Source organism: Pseudophryne corroboree, chromosome 3 (assembly GCF_028390025.1).
Source record: "Pseudophryne corroboree isolate aPseCor3 chromosome 3, aPseCor3.hap2, whole genome shotgun sequence".
In the NCBI taxonomy this organism is placed as follows: Eukaryota; Metazoa; Chordata; class Amphibia; order Anura; family Myobatrachidae; genus Pseudophryne; species Pseudophryne corroboree.
Window position 1 is genome coordinate 365,596,299 of NC_086446.1, and position 20,492 is coordinate 365,616,790.

The following is a 20,492-nucleotide window of genomic DNA, read 5'->3' on the forward strand; positions in this document are numbered from 1 at the left end:
AGTGCTCATCTTCAAGAGGGCCGCAGATTCGGCATACAGGACTGGGTCCTGGTAACCACGGATGCCAGCCTTAGAGGCTGGGGGGCAGTCACACAGGGAAGAAATTTCCAAGGACTTTGGTCAAGTCAGGAGTCATCCCTACAAATAAATATTTGGAACTGAGGGCCATTTACAATGCCCTAAGTCTGGCAAGGCCTCTGCTTCAAAACCAGCCGGTACTGATCCAATCAGACAACATCACGGCAGTCGCCCATGTAAACCGACAGGGCGGCACAAGAAGCAAGATGGCGATGGCAGAAGCCACAAGGATTCTCCGATGGGCGGAAAATCACGTCTTAGCACTGTCAGCAGTGTTCATTCCGGGAGTGGACAACTGGGAAGCAGACTTCCTCAGCAGACACGACCTACACCCGGGAGAGTGGGGACTTCATCCAGAAGTCTTCCAACTGTTGGTAAACCGTTGGGAAAGGCCACAGGTGGACATGATGGCGTCCCGCCTAAACAAAAAACTAGATATTGCGCCAGGTCAAGGGACCCTCAGGCAATAGCTGTGGACGCTCTAGTGACACCGTGGGTGTACCAGTCGGTTTATGTATTCCCTCCTCTGCCTCTCATACCAAAGGTACTGAGAATAATAAGAAAACGAGGAGTAAGAACGATACTCGTGGTTCCGGATGGGCCAAGAAGAGCTTGGTACCCAGAACTTCAAGAAATGATATCAGAGGACCCATGACCTCTACCGCTCAGACAGGATCTGCTACAGCAGGGGCCCTGTCTGTTCCAAGACTTACCGTGGCTGCGTTTGACGGCATGGCGGTTGAATTCCGGATCCTAAAGGAAAAGGGCATTCTGGAAGAAGTCATTCCTACGCTGATAAAAGCCAGGAAAGAAGTAACCGCAAACCATTATCACCGTATTTGGCGAAAATATGTTGCGTGGTGTGAGGCCAGGAAGGCCCCAACAGAGGAATTTCAGCTGGGTCGTTTTCTGCACTTCCTACAGTCAGGGGTGACTATGGGCCTAAAATTGGGTTCCATTAAGGTCCAGATTTCGGCTCTGTCGATTTTCTTCCAGAAAGAACTGGCTTCACTGCCTGGAGTTCAGACATTTGTAAAGGGAGTGCTACATATTCAGCCCCCTTTTGTGCCTCCTGCGGCACCTTGGGATCTCAACGTGGTGTTGAGTTTCTTAAAATCACATTGGTTTGAGCCACTTAAAACTGTGGATTTGAAATATCTCACGTGGAAAGTGGTCATGTTATTGGCCTTGGCTTCGGCCAGGCGTGTGTCAGAATTGGCGGCTTTGTCATGTAAAAGCCCTTATCTGATTTTCCATATGGATAGGGCAGAATTGAGGACTCGTCCTCAGTTTCTCCCTAAGGTGGTATCAGCTTTTCACTTGAACCAACCTATTGTAGTGCCTGCGGCTACTAGGGACTTGCAGAGCCGGCCTTAGGCATAGGCAAACTAGGCAATTGCCTAGGGCATTTGATATGCCTAGGGGCATCAGCAGCTTCTGCTGATTAAAATGATATGCGGCATGCCTATATTCTGTGTGTAGCATTTCATATGCAGATACAGCCACAGTCGCACACAGAATATAGGCATGCCACATATCATTTTAATCAGCAGAAGCTGCTTGTGTATCCGAGCCACAAAGCAGTGCAAATAAGATGCATTTTTCATAAAAAAGGTGCCCGACGTTAGCATTGAGACAAGATTTATGAGGACACATTTGCATCCAAGCAGTGGCAGAGATCACAGTGTTAGCGGCAGTGTGAGTGTTGTGTGCATGTGAGTGGGTTGGCTGTGCAATAGTGTTCGGAATATGTGTAAGGAGCATTATGTGTGTCATGTAAAAATGCATTAATAATGTGCAACATATGTGTAAGGGGGCACTATGTGTGTCATTATGTGTATAAGGGCATTAATAATGTGCGGCATATGTGTAAGGGACATTATGTGTAAAAGGGCATTAATAAAGGTTGTTATAATGTGTAAGGTGCATTTGTTTATAAGGACATTAATAATGTGTCTCATATGTGTAAGGGGCATTACTGTGTGAAATTATGTGTATAAATGCATTACTAATGTGTGGCATTATGTGTATAAGGTGCTCTACTATGTGGCGTTGTGTATAGAAAGGTCACTACTGTGTTGTCTAATGTCAATGAAGAGCAATACAGTGTGGTGTAATGTGAATAAGGAGCAATTCAGTGTGATGTAATGTGATTAAGGGCCTCTACTGTGAGGAGTAACGTTTAAGGTAAAGTGATACTACTGTGAGATGTAATATGAATTATGGACACTATCACATGATCAAATGTGAATAAAGTTGCAGTACTGTGTGGCGTAATTGGAATTGGGGTTACTATTGTGGGGCTATGCCCCTTGCCAGCAAAAAAACCACCCCTTTTTGGACTGTGCGCAAAATGTGCGAACTGTTCCTATTTAAAATATAGGGGGTACAAACCCCAAATTAAGGACTGCTATGGGTGAGGGGTGATGGTGCTGGGAAAGAGGTGCAAGGTCAGAGGCGGAACCAGAGGTTGTGCTAGGGGGCACCAGACAAAATCTTGCCTAGGGCTCCATATTGGTTAGGGCCGGCTCTGGGGACTTGGAAGATTTCAAGTTACTGGACGTAGTCAGGGCCTTAAAAATGTATATTTCCAGGACGGCTGGAGTCAGGAAAACTGACTCGCTTTTTATCCTGTAGGCACCCAACAAAATAGGTGCTCCTGCTTCTAAGCAGACTATTGCTCGCTGAATTTGTAGCACAATTCAGCTGGAGCATTCTGCGGCTGGATTGCCGCATCCTAAATCAGTAAAAGCCCATTCCACGAGGAAAGTGGGCTCATCTTGGGCGGCTGTCCGAGGGGTCTCGGCTTTACAATTTTGCCGAGCTTCAACTTGGTCAGGGGCAAACACGTTTGCTAAATTCTACAAAATTGATATCCTGGCTGAGGAGGACCTTGAGTTCTCTCATTCGGTGCTGCAGAGTCATCCGCACTCTCCCGCCCGTTTGGGAGCTTTGGTATAATCCCCATGGTCCTTACGGAGTTCCCAGCATCCACTAGGACGTCAGAGAAAATAAGATTTTACTCACCGGTAAATCTATTTCTCGTAGTCCGTAGTGGATGCTGGGCGCCCATCCCAAGTGCGGATTGTCTGCAATACTTGTATGTAGTTATTGCCTAACTAAGGGTTATTGTTGAGCCATCTGTTGAGAGGCTCAGTTATATTTCATACTGTTAACTGGGTATAGTATCACAAGTTATACGGTGTGATTGGTGTGGCTGGTATGAGTCTTACCCGGGATTCAAAATCCTTCCTTATTGTGTCAGCTCTTCCGGGCACAGTATCCTAACTGAGGTCTGGAGGAGGGTCATGGTGGGAGGAGCCAGTGCACACCAGATAGTACCTAATCTTTCTTTTAGAGTGCCCAGTCTCCTGCGGAGCCCGTCTATTCCCCATGGTCCTTACGGAGTTCCCAGCATCCACTACGGACTACGAGAAATAGATTTACCGGTGAGTAAAATCTTATTTTTTTTTATCAAGGAGGATGTATACATACATATAAAAACATAAAAAAATTATATATATATAGGAACGTAACAAAATATTAGTCACATCATAAGTGTCAGTGCATACATTTTACAGAGGCACTGCAGGAGACTGCCACCCCTTCCCTGATCAGCAGCAGCTGCAGCAGCCTGTCGCCGATGATGAGCAGCAGCCAGGTAGCTCAGTCACACTCACAGCCATCAAGGAGGCTTCATGGAGCTGAGTTCGGCTGCAGCACACCAGTTATACATGGGGGCGGAGTTTCTTATGTGATATGTCCAGATGGGAGGTCTCGTCACGGCACTGCTGCTCTTGAGAGACAGGTACTGTGTGCGGCGCAGGGTGGCCTTGTGAAGCCTTCCACTGTGCCACCATTAGCAACATTATTATTTCTGTTTTTTCAACCCCGGGCAGGGAATGGGGAGAGGGGGTTTTGCTGTTTGAGTGGGCAGGCATTAGGCTGCCACTGTAACAGGAAAGAAATATATTCCTGGGTGTAGCACCTCTTATGTTTAGAATTAGGGTGTGCAGTCCAGCCCCCCCCCCCCCCCCCCCTTTCCCCTCCACCCCCCATATATTCTTAATTGCTTACATGGGAAGTCATACTCTGAAAGAGAATCTGCTCATAACATGGAGCTGGTGCAAGGCAAGATGGAGGCACTTGATGTGCCAAGCATGGTATTTATTATACACCCCAACAAAAAAATTGTTTAATTGCCAAGGGTATTTGACTGATTTAGGGTATTGTGGGGTTGCAAAATTCAACAATTAAAGTAGGTTTTTTTTTTGTTTGTTTTTTTAGATTGGATTTAGTTATTGAAATAATGGATTTCCTCTATTAGGATAATTAACCATAAAGTGTGCATATGGGAATCCACTGGAACATTGTAAAAGGTGAGAGATGAGAATAGGGCAGGTGCAAGTTTTAATGGTGCATCTAATGGTAGTGTTCAGAGACACACCAAGTGGGATTGTTGCATCTGACGATGCACCAAGTGGATTTGTTGCATATATAAATACAGAAAGTGGGTATCTCAGTCCATGTACATTCAAACACAAGCTTGTAGTGTAGGTGAAGGACTTCGGTATGATTTACCGGCAGCCGGGATGCCGGTCATCAATATACAGACAGCGGCTTCCTGGCTGGCAGCGGGGTGAGTGCAAGAGTCAGCTTACACGCTCACTGTGCTCGCCATGCTGCGAGCTCATTCTATTCCCACTCTATGGGTGTTGTGGACACACTTGAGTGGGAATAGCCCCCTGATGTCAGCATTGTCGGCTATGAGGATTCCGGTGTTGACTGCCGGCAAATTAACTGCATCCCAGGTGAAGGACTGATACTAGCATTAACATAACTTCACAGATGCTAAAGCAGTTGCAGCAGTATGCGACTGAGTAAGCCCCTTATCCTTTGGTTTTGTTACTGGGAATAATCTTCCAAATGAATGTGATAGGTATAATTATCAGTGACTGACAACAAGGTGTTTCAGGTGACTAAGTATTTTAAATGGCACATAACGCTTTAAACTACATTTAGCACAACCCATTTCCAAAATCAAATCAGACAAATGACAAATGTATTATTCACTCATATATACAGTAGATTTTTATTATGTGAACATTAAAATCTCAACAAACGATTACAGAAACATTTACCTAATAGCACTACAAAATGTGCACATGTGAAAATGTCTAGATGTAATAATGAGTGTAAGCAGTGAGAAAAACAGAATTCTTATTAAACCATGAAATGAAACAGGGTTGGGAAATTGTAGAAACATTATATACATACAGAGAAACAAAATAAAAATGCTAACACAATGGGCAAAGTAGCTAGTTGCTGAAGTGAAGGCAGACTATAAATAATTTTCAGCCTCAGTGTGGCTGTGTCATATTTAGCCATTTGGGTGACTGAACAAATAAATCCGGTCCAGTTACTATCAACTAGTCACTTTACTAAGGGGTTGATACTGTATATCAAGCAGTGGAGAAGTTGCCAATAGCAATGTCAATCAGCATGTAGCTATCATTTTATAGAATGTACTTGAGAAATGCTACCTCCATGCTGATTGGTTACTATTAGCAATTTCTCCACTGGTCCACTTCTCCACTCACTTAGGTGTTGACGTATCAAGCAGTTAACAGGCATATTCCATTATTTGGTGCAGTCTGATTCAACTAGCGGGGATTACCCCACGCATGTATCCCCGATGGTGTAAATGAAACGTCTGTGAGAAAATGACCCCATCGGGGGTTAATGCGTGGGGAAACCCATTCATTATCCAGTTGATGCAGAATTGGTGGCTCTCCACATAGTAAGCCCTGATTTTCAGCGCGGGAAAAAGGCTATTTAATTGAATAGCATTTTCCAGCACTGTGGGGTAATTAGCTGACAATTATCCACAGGGTAATCTCCGCGGCTAATTAAATATGCCATAAGTGCGACATGCTTCAGTGATATTAACAGGTTCCTAGTAATGCAGGCATTCCCAATCTCTGTCCTCAAACACACTAACAGTACAGGTGTTGGTGATATCCATGCTTGAGCACAGGTGACTTAATTAGTACCTTGGGTTATTTTGAATTAACCGTCTGTGCTGAAGCTTGGATATCACTAAAACCTTCACTGTAATACTGCTTTCAGATGGCAAGGCTGGGTCCCACCTGGGAATTGGAAACGGGTCCTTCCCGGGTGGGACCTGGCGTTGGACCCTACACACCGCAATCCCGACCCAGCAATATGCGGGGACGGAGCCGGCATCAGGGGCAGAATGGAGGCGGTGCTCTGACCCAGTAATTACTCGTGAATAACCCTTCTTCTAACCCGGGTTAAATTATTGGGTCAGGCGACCCGGGAATTCATCCATGGCCCCTTTCACACCGCACAGCGACCCGTGTCGACCTGGCAATATACCGTGTTGAAACCAGGTTATTTGTGTGGTATGAAAGGGGTATTAGTGTGCATTGAGAACTGAGCTTGGAAACGCCTGTAGTAATGGAAAGGATGCTTTTTCATAAATATCGGTTTATCTTGCAGAATGGGAGCTAGTAGTGTATGTAGGTGATGGATATACTCCCTTACCCTCTACAATACATGGGATTAGGCAGTAAAATAATGGGCAGGCACAAAATGACACTGATAGCCTTCATTCCAAGTGAGCACAAATTTGACCAATCATTTCCTTCACTGTAGCAATCAAAAATCCATAATGTGAGATAAAACTTTCATATCGCAAAATACTTTTTTTTTTTTAATATCTGTCCTCTTGCTTTTAAATTGTAGATTGCTCTTGCAGAAAGTTTTCTGCTCCTGGGTGCACTCGTTCTGGTTCAGTGGCCATAGCAGCTTCTCTAAGGACTTGCATGTGTTCTTCAGCAGCTGACAGAGATTGATCTATCCAGTCCATCCCAACAGCCAGGTGACATGCATTTTTTGTCACCAAAACAAGATGGCTTACAGACAGAAGAAGAGCAGTGGTTCTGAAAATATGAATACCATAGCTGTTAATGCATTTTTCCTCTTGTCTAAGATGCTAGTTTACTAGTACAGTTATTGTAACGGGTGTGGTTCGTTTTATTGACAGTGTCTAGGTCGACCACTATAGGTCGACAGTCACTAGGTCGACATGGATGGAAGGTCGACAGGGTTTCTAGGTCGACATGTGCTAGGTCGACAGGTCTAAAGGTCGACATGAGGATTTTTTTTTTTTTTCGGTGTCGTTTTCTTCGTAAAGTGACCGGGATCCCAAATTAGTGCACCGCGTCCCCTCGCATGGCTCGCTTCGCTCGCCATGCTTCGGGCATGGTGCCTTCGCTCCGCTACCGCTTCGCTCGGCACACTTTACCGTTCCAATCGTAGTCCACGTGGATCGTTAAGTATGAAAAAAAAAAAAAAACGTGAAAAACTCATGTTGACCTTTAGACCTGTCGACCTAGCACATGTCGACCTAGAAACCCTGTCGACCTTCCATCCATGTCGACCTAGTGACTGTCGACCTAGAAACCCTGTCGACCTTCCATCCATGTCGACCTAGTGACTGTCGACCTATAGTGGTCGACCTAAACATTGTCGACCTAGACACTGTCGATCTTCAGACCGGATCCCATTGTAACATCATGAGAATTTGTGAATATTGGCTCTCAAATCTGTTTGCCCCCTCAACTCAATTTCCAATAAAATATTAAAAAAGAGTGAGGTAAGTACAGGATTGGATTGGCCCACAGAGGGTACAGGGGAAAACCCTCTGAAGTCTGGTCCCACCCCTAAACATGGGCCCCTACCGCTGCATTACCCAGTGGGCCCTTCATGCTCCAGTCATGATACTGTGTAAGTAGAGGCAAGATGCGCATGTTTGAGCTGGAATGGTTACATTGCATTATTTATTAAGTTATTTGTATAGCGCATGACATGTGATGTTCAAGTGATTGACACATGCAGAGAGCCACTGGATTGGACAGTTCTCCAGTGGAATGAAGGAGCCCGGGGTATGGTGACAATGGGAGAGCAGGAAAGCAGCATGTGTGGCCAGCAGTGAGTGGAGCTTTGTAGAACAGAGAAGACTACACATTGGAAGCAGAGACTGCAAACTCTGGTCCCTGTGACAGTGAACTGCTGCAGGGAATCTGTGACTGGTGACGGCAGCGGGAGGCAGAAGAGTGAAAAGTGACCTGGCATGGCTGCTGTCGGAAGATGGCTGTAGCAGACATGCTGCATCCGGAGAACTGTACAGGGAGCTGACATCAGGGGACAGGAGCATGTCTAGAGACTGTGTGGCTGAGACACTGAAGATAGTCTATTACAACTAAGAGGGCTTCTGTCCATGTGGGGTCCTGTACAATACCAAACGCTTGCTGCACAGAGGGCCCCTGCCAGCATTCCAGACTCCCCAGTAGTCATAATCTCACCTAATGACTGTTTTGTATATTGTTCTGTGCCCAAAGAATTATAAGGGACGAAGGGGCTGAATGACCCCAATATAGTTGTCATGGGCGAATAACCCAAGTGGCTGCATAGTTGTGCAACTAAGACTGTACCAGAGACCATTCCCCTGCGGATGAGGAGTTTAGCATAAAGGTAAGTCTGCCCTCCCATGCCTTAATTGCCATCTAGCATTGTGACTGCGATTTCCATATTCTGCCAGTGTATCACCCCACAATCCTTCACATCTGTGTATGATTCTCTGCTATGCTAGCAGAATAATAGGGAGACAAGAAGAGGAATTATCGATCTTTAAGTGGTTGCCCAGTGTCACCTCTAGCTCTGTACCCTATAGTTCTACAAAAGTTGAGGACTCCTCTATATTGGAACCTACTTTGTTGAATGAAGTCCATTGTGGCTCCCAAAGAAGCACTCATATAGAGCTTAACTCCTTTATATATGCATATCTACATACCTAAAAAGTCTGGGACACCTAACCTAGGGATGGCCAGCAGTGTATTCGCCATTGATGGTGAAACTGTCAGTGGCTATCAATGGTCACTAACTATGCTATGGGAGACCATCGATGGTTTCACTCATCGATGGCCATCCCTGTTATTTCTGTGAATGACCTGCTGGCCAATCACAGTCCGGGGGAAGGGCTTAGTTGGTGTCAGGGGCAGAGCTGTGCTCCGTGTCCTGGCATCTTGTAGAAAAATAAAATTAATTGTTTAGGCTAAGCCATCGATGGAGGGAAACCATCTGGTTCTCTCACCCATCGATGGCAAAACCAATCGACATCAGCCTTAAACCATCGATGATTATGATTCATTGATGGTCGATGCCATCCCTAATCCAACCTGTGAACAGGTAATAGAAAAAGGGGACTTATTCTGGGACATTGGTAATTAAACGGGTACCTGATTAAACACCTGCGCAGTAGAAGTTAACTGCATTGTATGTGTTGTATTGAAATGTCTTATTGAAAGGATTATGCAGGATTGTTAAAGTTACTTGAACCTGAGGAAGTAAAGAGATCCTTTGAGAGTTATAATAATAGTGCAGAGGCAATAATATACATATACTGTCGGTGGTGAGACATTGACAACTGTTCTTACAGTATTTTGGTGTGTGATAGTTATATAAAACTTAATAAATGTGAATATTGTGTTACTACATTGTTGCCCTGAACTGTGGTAATAAATACCCTGAAGGGGAGATATCGGAAGCACATCTTGGTGTGAGTTGACGCCCTTCTCCTTCATCTGAAGAGTATTGACGAACCTGTACCAAATAATTTCTCCGACTCCAGGTAAAGGAACCGTAAAGTGTTAAGATAATACATTACCTGTTATACGACCATTGTGCAACAACACCTGCGATCACCAGTGGTTGTGACATCATTCACTTTATCTTTCTCCAAGTCTTAGTACATCTGCCCCATTGTCCCTTAATTTTCTATTAGTTAATTATATTGTTTTTAAAAAAAATGTTTTTACTTATTCTTCAGTGTATTGAACAAAAGATCAAACCGCGTACAATAATAAAAATATTAAAAGACAGATAACATGTAGGGGTAACCTGCATAGACATGTGCAAAGGAAAAAAATATGTACTAAACACATAGGCATTCAATAAAGTACACCAAGTAGAATATAGAAATTGGTGAGAATAATGGTGCGGTGTGGACTATGAAACGCATAGCTAGAATATAGGAAGGTCATTATGAGTCGCAGTGAGGTGCCACGAGGTGATGATATTTTTTATCATTTGCCACCAATAATTATATAAAAAAAGGATAATTCGTACACAGCGCCAATAGTTAATTGCAGCTTTAGTAAGCCTAAACGAGACTCTTCACTAGTCTCAAGATAGTCAAACACACAGAAAATATAGGTATACCAATAGCGCTATTAACACATGTTCACATACATTTGAGATATCTTACATCAAATAGAGTTTTCTATTTCAGCTTGGCCGAAGGAATACTGTGAGTAACGGACCACAGATCGGAAATGTGCTTGTGTCTCAGATGTATTCACCTCACAATGTGAGTAGATGTCACCTTCAAATATTTCAAAAACAAATGGACATGGTGCAAGTACAGCCAGACATTTGAATTAAAAAGGTGATTTAATAATAGACACTCACAAACGACAGAAATACATAAGCATGTAACCACTATTGTGGGTTAGCACATAAGACCAGGCATCCACGCAGTTACCCTCCCAGATCTTTGAAAAGGAAGCAGATCAGAGCTCCGGAAACTCCACACCACTAGTAACAGGAAGCTGTGTTGGTCAAGAATCGTCCCCAAATTTGTCAGTCACCACGCCTAAAGCTTTTCAGACCTTAGTCCTTCATCAGAGGCATGGTGGCTGACTGACCATGCTGCTCCTAAATACCCTCTCTAATCATGCAAATAGCACCAGGTGTGCCTCCCAGTCCCGCCACGTCAATTCCCGCTATTTTCCCAGCGGAAATGACGTTCGCGGAACTTTAACCGGAAGTACACATCGTGCGTTCCACTCGCTACCCCCGCCGGAAGTTAGATTTTTGTATTCCATGGTGCGTTCCAAATGTCCCAATATGGCCCTTTTAAAAGACATAGCGCTTCAATTCACTTGAAAGTCCTTAAAATGTCCATCAATCATGGTATACAGGGAGTCCAAGCCTCTGTAGCAGAGGTCATACAGTCCACAACAGTATATAGCCAAAAAACAAAAACAAACATAAAAATATATTAAAACAATGAAAAATAGAAAAAATACAACAATTTAAAACATCATAAAAACCACTTGAGTTCGAACACAGAATTAAGGCCCTTAGGGGTTAATGAATTTAATTTAAACATCCATTTCATCTCCGCTTTAGCCAGATTGATCTCCAAATCCCGATTTCTCCAATTAGGAGTAATGGCTTGAATAACCATAAATGATTTTAAATATTTGGGGTTACATTGATGCACTTTTTTAAAATGCATAGAGACTGAATATGTCTCTAACCCCTTTCTAATATTATAGGTATGTTCGGCAAGACGAGTCTTGAAGTTCCTACTCGTCTTGCCGACATAAAAAAGGTCACACGTACAGGATAAAACATAAATAACGTTTTTAGTATTACACGTGATGAAATTACGGATATAAAATTTTTCCCCATTAACGTCAAATTCTTTTTGCTTGCTAGGGCCCTTTACCAGATGGCACATGGTACACAGTCCACATCTATGGAACCCATGGCTCCTAGTGCTTGTACGTTTTGTATCATTTATGGCACTGTGTACCAGCTCATCTTTAATATTTTTGGCCCTCCGATAAGTGAATATAGGTTTATCAGGGATTTCTTTTCCTAAAATAGGGTCCTCTTTTAGAATTCTCCAATGTTTCTTGAAGATGGACTCAATTTCCTTATGTTGAATGCTAAAATCACTTACAAAATTCCTTGTTTGAAATTGACTACCTATATCCTGAATTTTCTTATTCCCATCCATCAAGGATTTTCTATCTAACGATTCCACCCGCAATTTAGAACATTCCAGATCTTCCCTCTTGTAGCCCTTTTCAAGAAATCTGTCACTCATCTCAACAATCTGCTGTTCACATACAGTTTCTTCCGTGCAGTTATGTTTCACTCTTAAAAACTCTTAGGATATAGGTAGTCAATTTCAAACATGGAATTTTATAAGTGATTTTAGCATTCAACATAAGGAAATTGAGTCCATCTTCAAGAAACATTGGAGAATTCTAAAAGAGGACCCTATTTTAGGAAAAGATATCCCTGATAAACCTATATTCACTTATCGGAGGGCCAAAAATATTAAAGATGAGCTGGTACACAGTGCCATAAATGATACAAAACGTACAAGCATTAGGAGCCATGGGTTCCATAGATGTGGACTGTGTACCATGTGCAATCTGGTAAAGGGCCCTAGCAAGCAAAAAGAATTTGACGTTAATGGGGAAAAATTTTATATCCGTAATTTCATCACGTGTAATATTAAAAACGCTATTTATGTTTTATCTTGTACGTGTGACCTTTTTTATGTCGGCAAGACGAGTAGGAACCTCAAGACTCGTCTTGGCGAACATACCTATAATATTAGAAAGGGGTTAGAGACACATTCAGTCTCTATGCATTTTAAAAAAAGTGCATCAATGTAACCCCAAATATTTAAAATCATTTATAAGTATTCAAGCCATTACTCCTAATTGGAGAAATCGGGATTTGGAGATCAATCTGGCTAAAGCGGAGATGAAATGGATGTTTAAATTAAATTCATTAACCCCTAAGGGCCTTAATTCTGAGTTCGAACTCAAGTGGTTTTTATGATGTTTTAAATTGTATTTTTTCTATTTTTCATTGTTTTAATACATTTTTATGTTTGTTTTTGTTTTTTGGCTATATACTGTTGTGGACTGTATGACCTCTGCTACTAAGGCTTGGACTCCCTGTATACCATGATTGATGGACATTTTAAGGACTTTCAAGTGAATTGAAGCGCTATGTCTTTTAAAAGCGCCATATTGGGACATTTGGAACGCACCATGGAATACAAAAATATAACTTCCGGCGGGGGTAGCGAGTGGAACGCACCGTGGAACGCACAATGCGTACTTCCGGTTCCGGTGAAAGTTCCGCGAACATAATTTCCGCGGGGAAAATAGCGGGAATTGACGTGGCGGGACTGGGAGGCACACCTGGTGCTATTTGCATGATTAGAGAGGGTATTTAGGAGCAGCATTGTCAGTCAGCCACCATGCCTCTGATGAAGGACTAAGGTCCGAAAAGCTTTAGGCGTGGTGACTGACAAATTTGGGGCCGATTCTTGACCAACACAGCTTCCTGTTACTAGTGGTGTGGAGTTTCCGGAGCTCTGATCTGCTTCCTTTTCAAAGATCTGGGAGGGTAACTGCGTGGATGCCTGGTCTTATGTCCTAACCCACAATAGTGGTTACATGCTTATGTATTTCTGTCGTTTGTGAGTGTCTATTATTAAATCACCTTTTTTAATTCAAATGTCTGGCTGTACTTGCACCATGTCCATTTGTTTTTGAAATATTTGAAGGTGACATCTACTCACATTGTGAGGTGAATACATCTGAGACACAAGCACATTTCCGATCTGTGGTCCGTTACTCACAGTATTCCTTCGGCCAAGCTGAAATAGAAAACTCTATTTGATATAAGATATCTCAAATGTATGTGAACATGTGTTAATAGCGCTATTGGTATACCTATATTTTCTGTGTTTGACCAATAATTATATGATTGTGCCCAAAATATATACAGTCATTGTTTTGTCCCCTTGATTGTGTATATATTAGTGATACTTTATACATGTTTATTGCACCTTTTTATTATGCCTAGTTGGATAGATAGTTCAAACTGCACACAGTTCTAACAATGGAGCAGATGTATTAACCTTGAGAAGGCATAAGGAAGTGATAAACCAGTGATATGTGCAAGGTGATAAAGGCACCAGCCAATCAGATCCTAACTGTTAATTTACATATTGGAGCTGATTGGCTGGTGCATTTATCACCTTGCACATATCACTGGTTTATCACTTCCTTATGCCTTCTCCAGGTTAATACATCTACCCCAATGTCACTGGTCAGAGCAATTTTCTGTCATTTATTTCTTTTTTTTACTCCGATCTATAATGATATTTGTCCTTCAAACCCACCACGCATTGCCAGCAATTTGCATTTGAACCTTCCGAAAGGCTGAATAATTTGCTGGCAAATCACAGATACTTTACGGCGGGTAAAACTGCACTTCTGTTAAATTACCGCTAGCAACTTTTGCTGTTTGAATTAAAAAAATACAAATATTTACTGAATGTTACTTATTTAAGCTCAAATAAGGACTATTTCATAGTTTAGTTTAATGTATTTTAACTCCTACTACGATTCAATCTTCAACATGCAAATTTGATAAGATGTTCAGTGACGGAGCAAATGGCACCAACATAGACGTATTTATAATGGGTGCAGTGTGTGCGGTGAACATGGGCCTTTGGATCCGGAGTGGCTCCACATTGCACATCCTTTCTTCCAGGTACCAGCAAGTGCGGCACCACAATCCCAATGATATTTTTGGAAAGATGATGCTACCATGAAAGCTAAGACTCTGGCACTGTGCCAGAGTCTTGGCTATATTGAGTGCTTGCGCTATCTTCACAAGTTTTACAAAAAAAATAAGGTGTTGCAGGGACATTAAGGGAGGGGATGACTTCGGAGCTGGAGGGTTTGTAACAAGGCCCGGGGTCAGTTACTAAGCAGCGACGCTTGCCATAGTATTTTCGCTTAAAACAAATGGAGATGGTATGGCCCCAATTCCTGAATTTTGAAGAACCCCCCTCCAGTACCCTGATGCCACATAGGAGAGAGAACTCATTTGCCAGAGAGGCAGGATAGGCACTGCTCAAAGGAGGATCCCACTTCTCATGGCACCCCTTAGGCGTTAAAATGTCCCTGGCAGCCATCAATCCTAAACTAAAATCGAACTAACCCAAAAATCATAATCATAGAGTACTTAAAATTGAGGTCCAAAATCCAATCAAATTTCAAAGGTGTTCAAATAATTTAAGCATTGCTTGTCTTGAATCACTGTCCATGCAATCCTCATGCAGATGCATACATAACTACAATTTAAGTTACTCTCCAAGACACTTTACAGCCAGCTAGTTGCATCTAAACAAGCAAAATCCCATGTGTATTCTATCTGAATTTATAATGGTGGACTATATCATAACATGTTTACTGAAATTGATTTCAAATGCTTCCTTTCAAATAACATAAAGTCCAGAGAAAAAGAACAGCCTGAAATCTACATTCAGAAAATAGTTAGAAATTTATATTGCGCAGTTGATCATTACTTAATTAGCGATTCCTCCAGTCTTTAAATCAGGAATGTATTCAGAAACTATGGTCATGTGCCAACTATTCAGTTGAGCAACATCTATATGTACTAATCCTGATTACTGGTAAGTAAATAAAACCAATATTGGATATTAATATTTATGAAAGGAGTATATTACTGAGCTGAATAATACATGACCTAAATATAGGGTTTACTAACTGTCCATCATGCTCTCTTTCACTCCTTTGCAGAAGGTTGTAACGTTAAGAGCAGTGGTGGCTGCTGCCCGTGAGTTGCTGCGCAGACCACACATTGTATGGGGGGGTAATGGATAGGAAATATAAACCTGATTCATGAAATATTGTGCTGGCTCCCTTACCTCGGGGATCAGCAGCACTGTGTTTCAGTGAGCCATCACTGCACCTTGGTTGCAGAACTCAGCTTGTGTTTCCTTTATAAGCCCGCCCCCAGACTCTGGTAAAATTAGCCAATGGGAGTCTGGGGGTGGGCTTAGGAAGAAGTGAAGCTGAATTATGCATTCCAGGTGCAGCAGCAGCTGTGAAACTCAGGGCACTGCTGATTCCTGACGTAAGGCAACCAGCACATATATTACATACAACATTACATGCCCACTGAGGAAGTCGTAAGACGAAACCGAAGTGGGTGACCTGATGACAAAGCGGAAGTGACGCCTGCACTGCCGAGACAGAGGCTTGAACCACGAGCTACTTCCGGGACGGCGCCGTGGATCTCCAGGACTCTGACATGATGAGAGCCTTCACATGGAGCTGAGAGTCCGGTGTTAGCCGTTGTTTTGTGAGATGCTTATATCATATGCTAAATTGTGAGTGCATGTGCTGTTTGAATACACTTATTTTATTGGAGATATACTTCACTATTGTGCGCCTCCTTATTTCTTTCAACATTACATGTATGTTTATAAAGTGTCAAATGCCCCCTTCCCATGCAGTGGTATCATGGAGAGGGGGCAGTTAACATGGGGAGTAGCCGCCACTGGTTATAACGGAAGTACTTCTCTTACTATTTAGGCACTGTGGATCTGATTCAGAGGTGGACGCTACTGTGCTCAAAGTAGCTGCCGCCGCTGGAACACAGGGGGATCCATAATATGCAAATGCTAATGTCCTTATTCACCAGTGTGCTACAGAGAGAACAAGCACTGAGACGCCCATGTTTAGTGTCCATGGACAGTGCAACTGCGTTGGCGGTACTGAACACTCCACCATCTGTGCTTCATCAATGCTTGTGACAGCCTATGGACTACTCAATATTACCTTCTCAAGTTTGTCAGCCTCTGTGACTGTAGATCTGCGCTTGGGAACTCCCATAATATATCCCATGAGGCAACCTTTTTTTGCAAACAGTCCTGGCCATCTCCCAGTCTTGACCAGGAACACCCACGGCTGTGTGCCCCAGCTCAATTGCAAGCGACTCCATATGCAACAGTCAGGGAAGAGCATGCACGTATGGGTTTTCAGGACTTTTTGCGGATGCACAGAAGCAGCTAATCACTTATTTGCGCAAACATCAGCATTTCATCCAATTGAATGAGGCCCATAATGCCTAAAAGCTTGGCAGATTTGCTTTACAGAAATATAGGTGAGTTGTTACATAGGGTTAGGATAAATACTGTCATATAATTTGAAGAATCAGCTTTTGGACCTGCAGCAGATACCGTTAGGACATGGTCCTAAAACTGTGTTGAATTTGGAAAATAATATTTGAATTTTAATAAATATGTGGTCAGGGTCGGACTGGCCTAATGAATCCACGCTGGGCCCCAGTGCTTCTGAGTCCTGCCCACTACTGGTGGTGGGTGTGGCCCAGATGGACCTTCCTCACTCGATTGCCAGGCCCCAGGTGGCCTCTCTGCTGCCACTATAAACAGGCAGCAGAAGGGGATCTTACTTCCGACGGCCATGCTGTGTGATCATAGGGTTACTCAGATGTGTTCCGATGTCTGCATATTTGCACACACATGTCGGAACTCCAGTAGCAGCTCCCAGCGGCTGCAACATTTGCCTATTCTGCACAGCTGCTGGCACTAACTCACAAAAATCTGAAAAGTTTCTCTGGGTAAATGCTTAAACTTGTGAGTGAAGTGCAATCTGCTAACTTACAAGCACCATTTTCCATTGATTTATTTTACTTTCTAAAACACTTTGATTTAGCTTCAGTCATGATTTATGCTTGTCATGGGAGGAGATTTGGGACTATGCTATATGTGTGTTTGCCCCTTCTTATAACATTGGGTAACAACTAGAAGCTTGATTTCCATGAAATACAACATACCTTGCATCAAGTAGTTTGGGGTCTAGCGGAGGATACATGGAACGCACCACATCATCAACTCTAAATGTAGGAGAGAAAGACATTGGATTCTTTAATATTTGAATGCAATATACATCATAGGTATACTTTAATTATGTAATGGAACCACTAGGCATATAAAATGGGATGTAGTTATGTGACAGACGGTCAAGAGACCGACGGTCACATAACCTCCCCATGCATCCCGGACAATGAAAATGCTGACAGTCGGCATGCCAACTAGAAGGGACTATTCCCACTCATGGGTGTCCATGACATCCACAGAGTGGGAATAGAACCAGTGGCGAGCGCAGCTCGCCACTGAGCCCGCAAGGCGCTTTGTTCCGCTCGCCCCCACTGCCGGCATTCTGCTGCCGGGATCCTGACATAGGGATGCTGACCACCGGTAACGTGGCCCTAACCCTAGAAAAACTTGCACAACCTAAATTTGAGACAACCGGTTGCTAGGTAGAAGCTGACTGAGATGTGGGAGATGTGAATAGATTGTACAATGCCTGATGTGATTTATATAGTATAATTTATGAAACCATACTAATACTTCCCACAGTGCAATCCTATTAACTTAAAAAAAAAATCACCTATTTCTGTGCCTTTAGCATACTTACTGTAGGTACATTCCTAAGAATCATGTTTGGTAGAGTTTAAACACTCTAGACCAGAGGTTCCCAAACGCGGTCCTCAAGGACCCCAACAGTCCAGGTTTTAGGTATATCCATGGCTCAGCACAGATGGTTAAATGAAATTGACTAAGCTGCTAATTGAGTCACCTGTGGCCAAGCATGGATACATTTAAAACCAGGACCGTTAGGGTGCCTTGAGGACCACATTTGGGAACCTATCCCCTAGGCATCACTGAGATATGTGAGTGTTTTCAAACATCAAACACTCAAATTTACTAAGAATGATGTTTGTCTGAATCATGTTTACCAATGGTCTATGCAGTCATGTTTAGTCATGTGCGAGTTCAGTCGTATTTGGCCGAATTCAATAGATCTGACCAGGAGTGTTTCAAAAGAGGAGGGGACCCGCGTGCAGCCTCCTTTGTGGTCCCCCTCCTCTCCAGCAGTTTGTCTACTACGCAGGCATGGCGCCCGCACCTTGTTCCCAGGAAAATCTTTATTGTGCATGCGCAAATCACTCGGTAATGGGCGCGGTGGCCATTTTCCACTTGATTTGTGCCCGCACTGCAGGGATGCTGCCGCGGGACTCCGGAGGGATAAGTATTAGAGATGAGCGGGTTCGGTTTCTCTGAATCCGAACCCGCACGAACTTCATGTTTTTTTCACGGGTCCGAGCAGACTCGGATCCTCTCGCCTTGCTCGGTTAACCCGAGCGCGCCCGAACGTCATCATGACGCTGTCGGATTCTCGCGAGACTCGGATTCTATATAAGGAGCCGCGCGTCGCCGCCATTTTCACACGTGCATTGAGATTAATAGGGAGAGGACGTGGCTGGCGTCCTCTCCATTTAGATTAGGGTTGAGAGAGAGAGAGAGAGATTGACCTGAGGCTGTGATACTGTAGAAGAGAGTGCAGAGTTTAGTGACTGACGACCACAGTGACCACCAGACAGTGCAGTTGTTTGTTTTATTTAATATATCCGTTCTCTGCCTGAAAAAAACGATACACACAGTGACTCAGTCACATACCATATCTGTGTGCACTGCTCAGCCCAGTGTGCTGCATCAATGTATATATATATCTGACTGTGCTCAGCTCACACAGCTTATAATTGTGGGGGAGACTGGGGAGCACTGCAGTGCCAGTTATAGGTTATAGCAGGAGCCAGGAGTACATAATATTATATTAAAATTAAACAGTGCACACTTTTGCTGCAGGAGTGCCACTGCCAGTGTGACTAGTGACCAGTGACCTGACCACCAGTATATATAATATTAGTAGTATACTATCTCTTTATCAACCAGTCTATATTAGCAGCAGACACAGTACAGTGCGGTAGTTCACGGCTGTGGCTACCTCTGTGTCGGCACTCGGCAGCCCGTCCATAATTGTATATACCACCTAACCGTGGTTTTTTTTTCTTTCTTTATACATACATACTAGTTACGAGTATACTATCTCTTTATCAACCAGTCTATATTAGCAGCAGACACAGTACAGTGCGGTAGTTCACGGCTGTGGCTACCTCTGTGTCGGCACTCGGCAGCCCGTCCATAATTGTATATACCACCTATCCTTGGTTTTTTTTTCTTTCTTTATACATACATACTAGTTACGAGTATACTATCTCTTTATCAACCAGTCTATATATTAGCAGCAGACACAGTACAGTGCGGTAGTTCACGGCTGTGGCTACCTCTGTGTCGGCACTCGGCAGCCCGTCCATAATTGTATATACCACCTAACCGTGGTTTTTTTTTCTTTCTTTATACATACATACTAGTTACGAGTATACTATCTCTTTATCAACCAGTCTATATTAGCAGCAGACACAGTACAGTGCGGTAGTTCACGGCTGTGGCTACCTCTGTGTCGGCACTCGGCAGCCCGTCCATAATTGTATATACCACCTAACCGTGGTTTTTTTTTCTTTCTTTATACATACATACTAGTTACGAGTATACTATCTCTTTATCAACCAGTCTATATATTAGCAGCAGACACAGTACAGTGCGGTAGTTCACGGCTGTGGCTACCTCTGTGTCGGCACTCGGCAGCCCGTCCATAATTGTATATACCACCTAACCGTGGTTTTTTTTTCTTTCTTTATACATACATACTAGTTACGAGTATACTATCTCTTTATCAACCAGTCTATATATTAGCAGCAGACAC

At 43.2% G+C, this 20,492-nt stretch overlaps 1 protein-coding gene across 2 annotated transcripts in view; it reads right to left on the reverse strand.

Moving 5' to 3' along the window:
- Nucleotides 1–5,141: 5,141 nt before the first annotated feature.
- TMEM98 (transmembrane protein 98) overlaps nt 5,142–20,492 on the reverse strand; it is an 88,488-nt gene continuing 73,137 nt past the window's right edge. For both annotated transcript variants that reach the window (XM_063959848.1, XM_063959847.1), the window contains exons 6-7: nt 17,659–17,718; nt 5,142–7,043 (exon numbers count right to left, since the gene is read on the reverse strand). In XM_063959848.1, the coding sequence (XP_063815918.1) occupies nt 6,836–7,043; nt 17,659–17,718 (268 nt within the window). In that variant the 3' untranslated portion in view covers nt 5,142–6,835. The remainder of the gene's footprint in view (nt 7,044–17,658; nt 17,719–20,492) is intronic.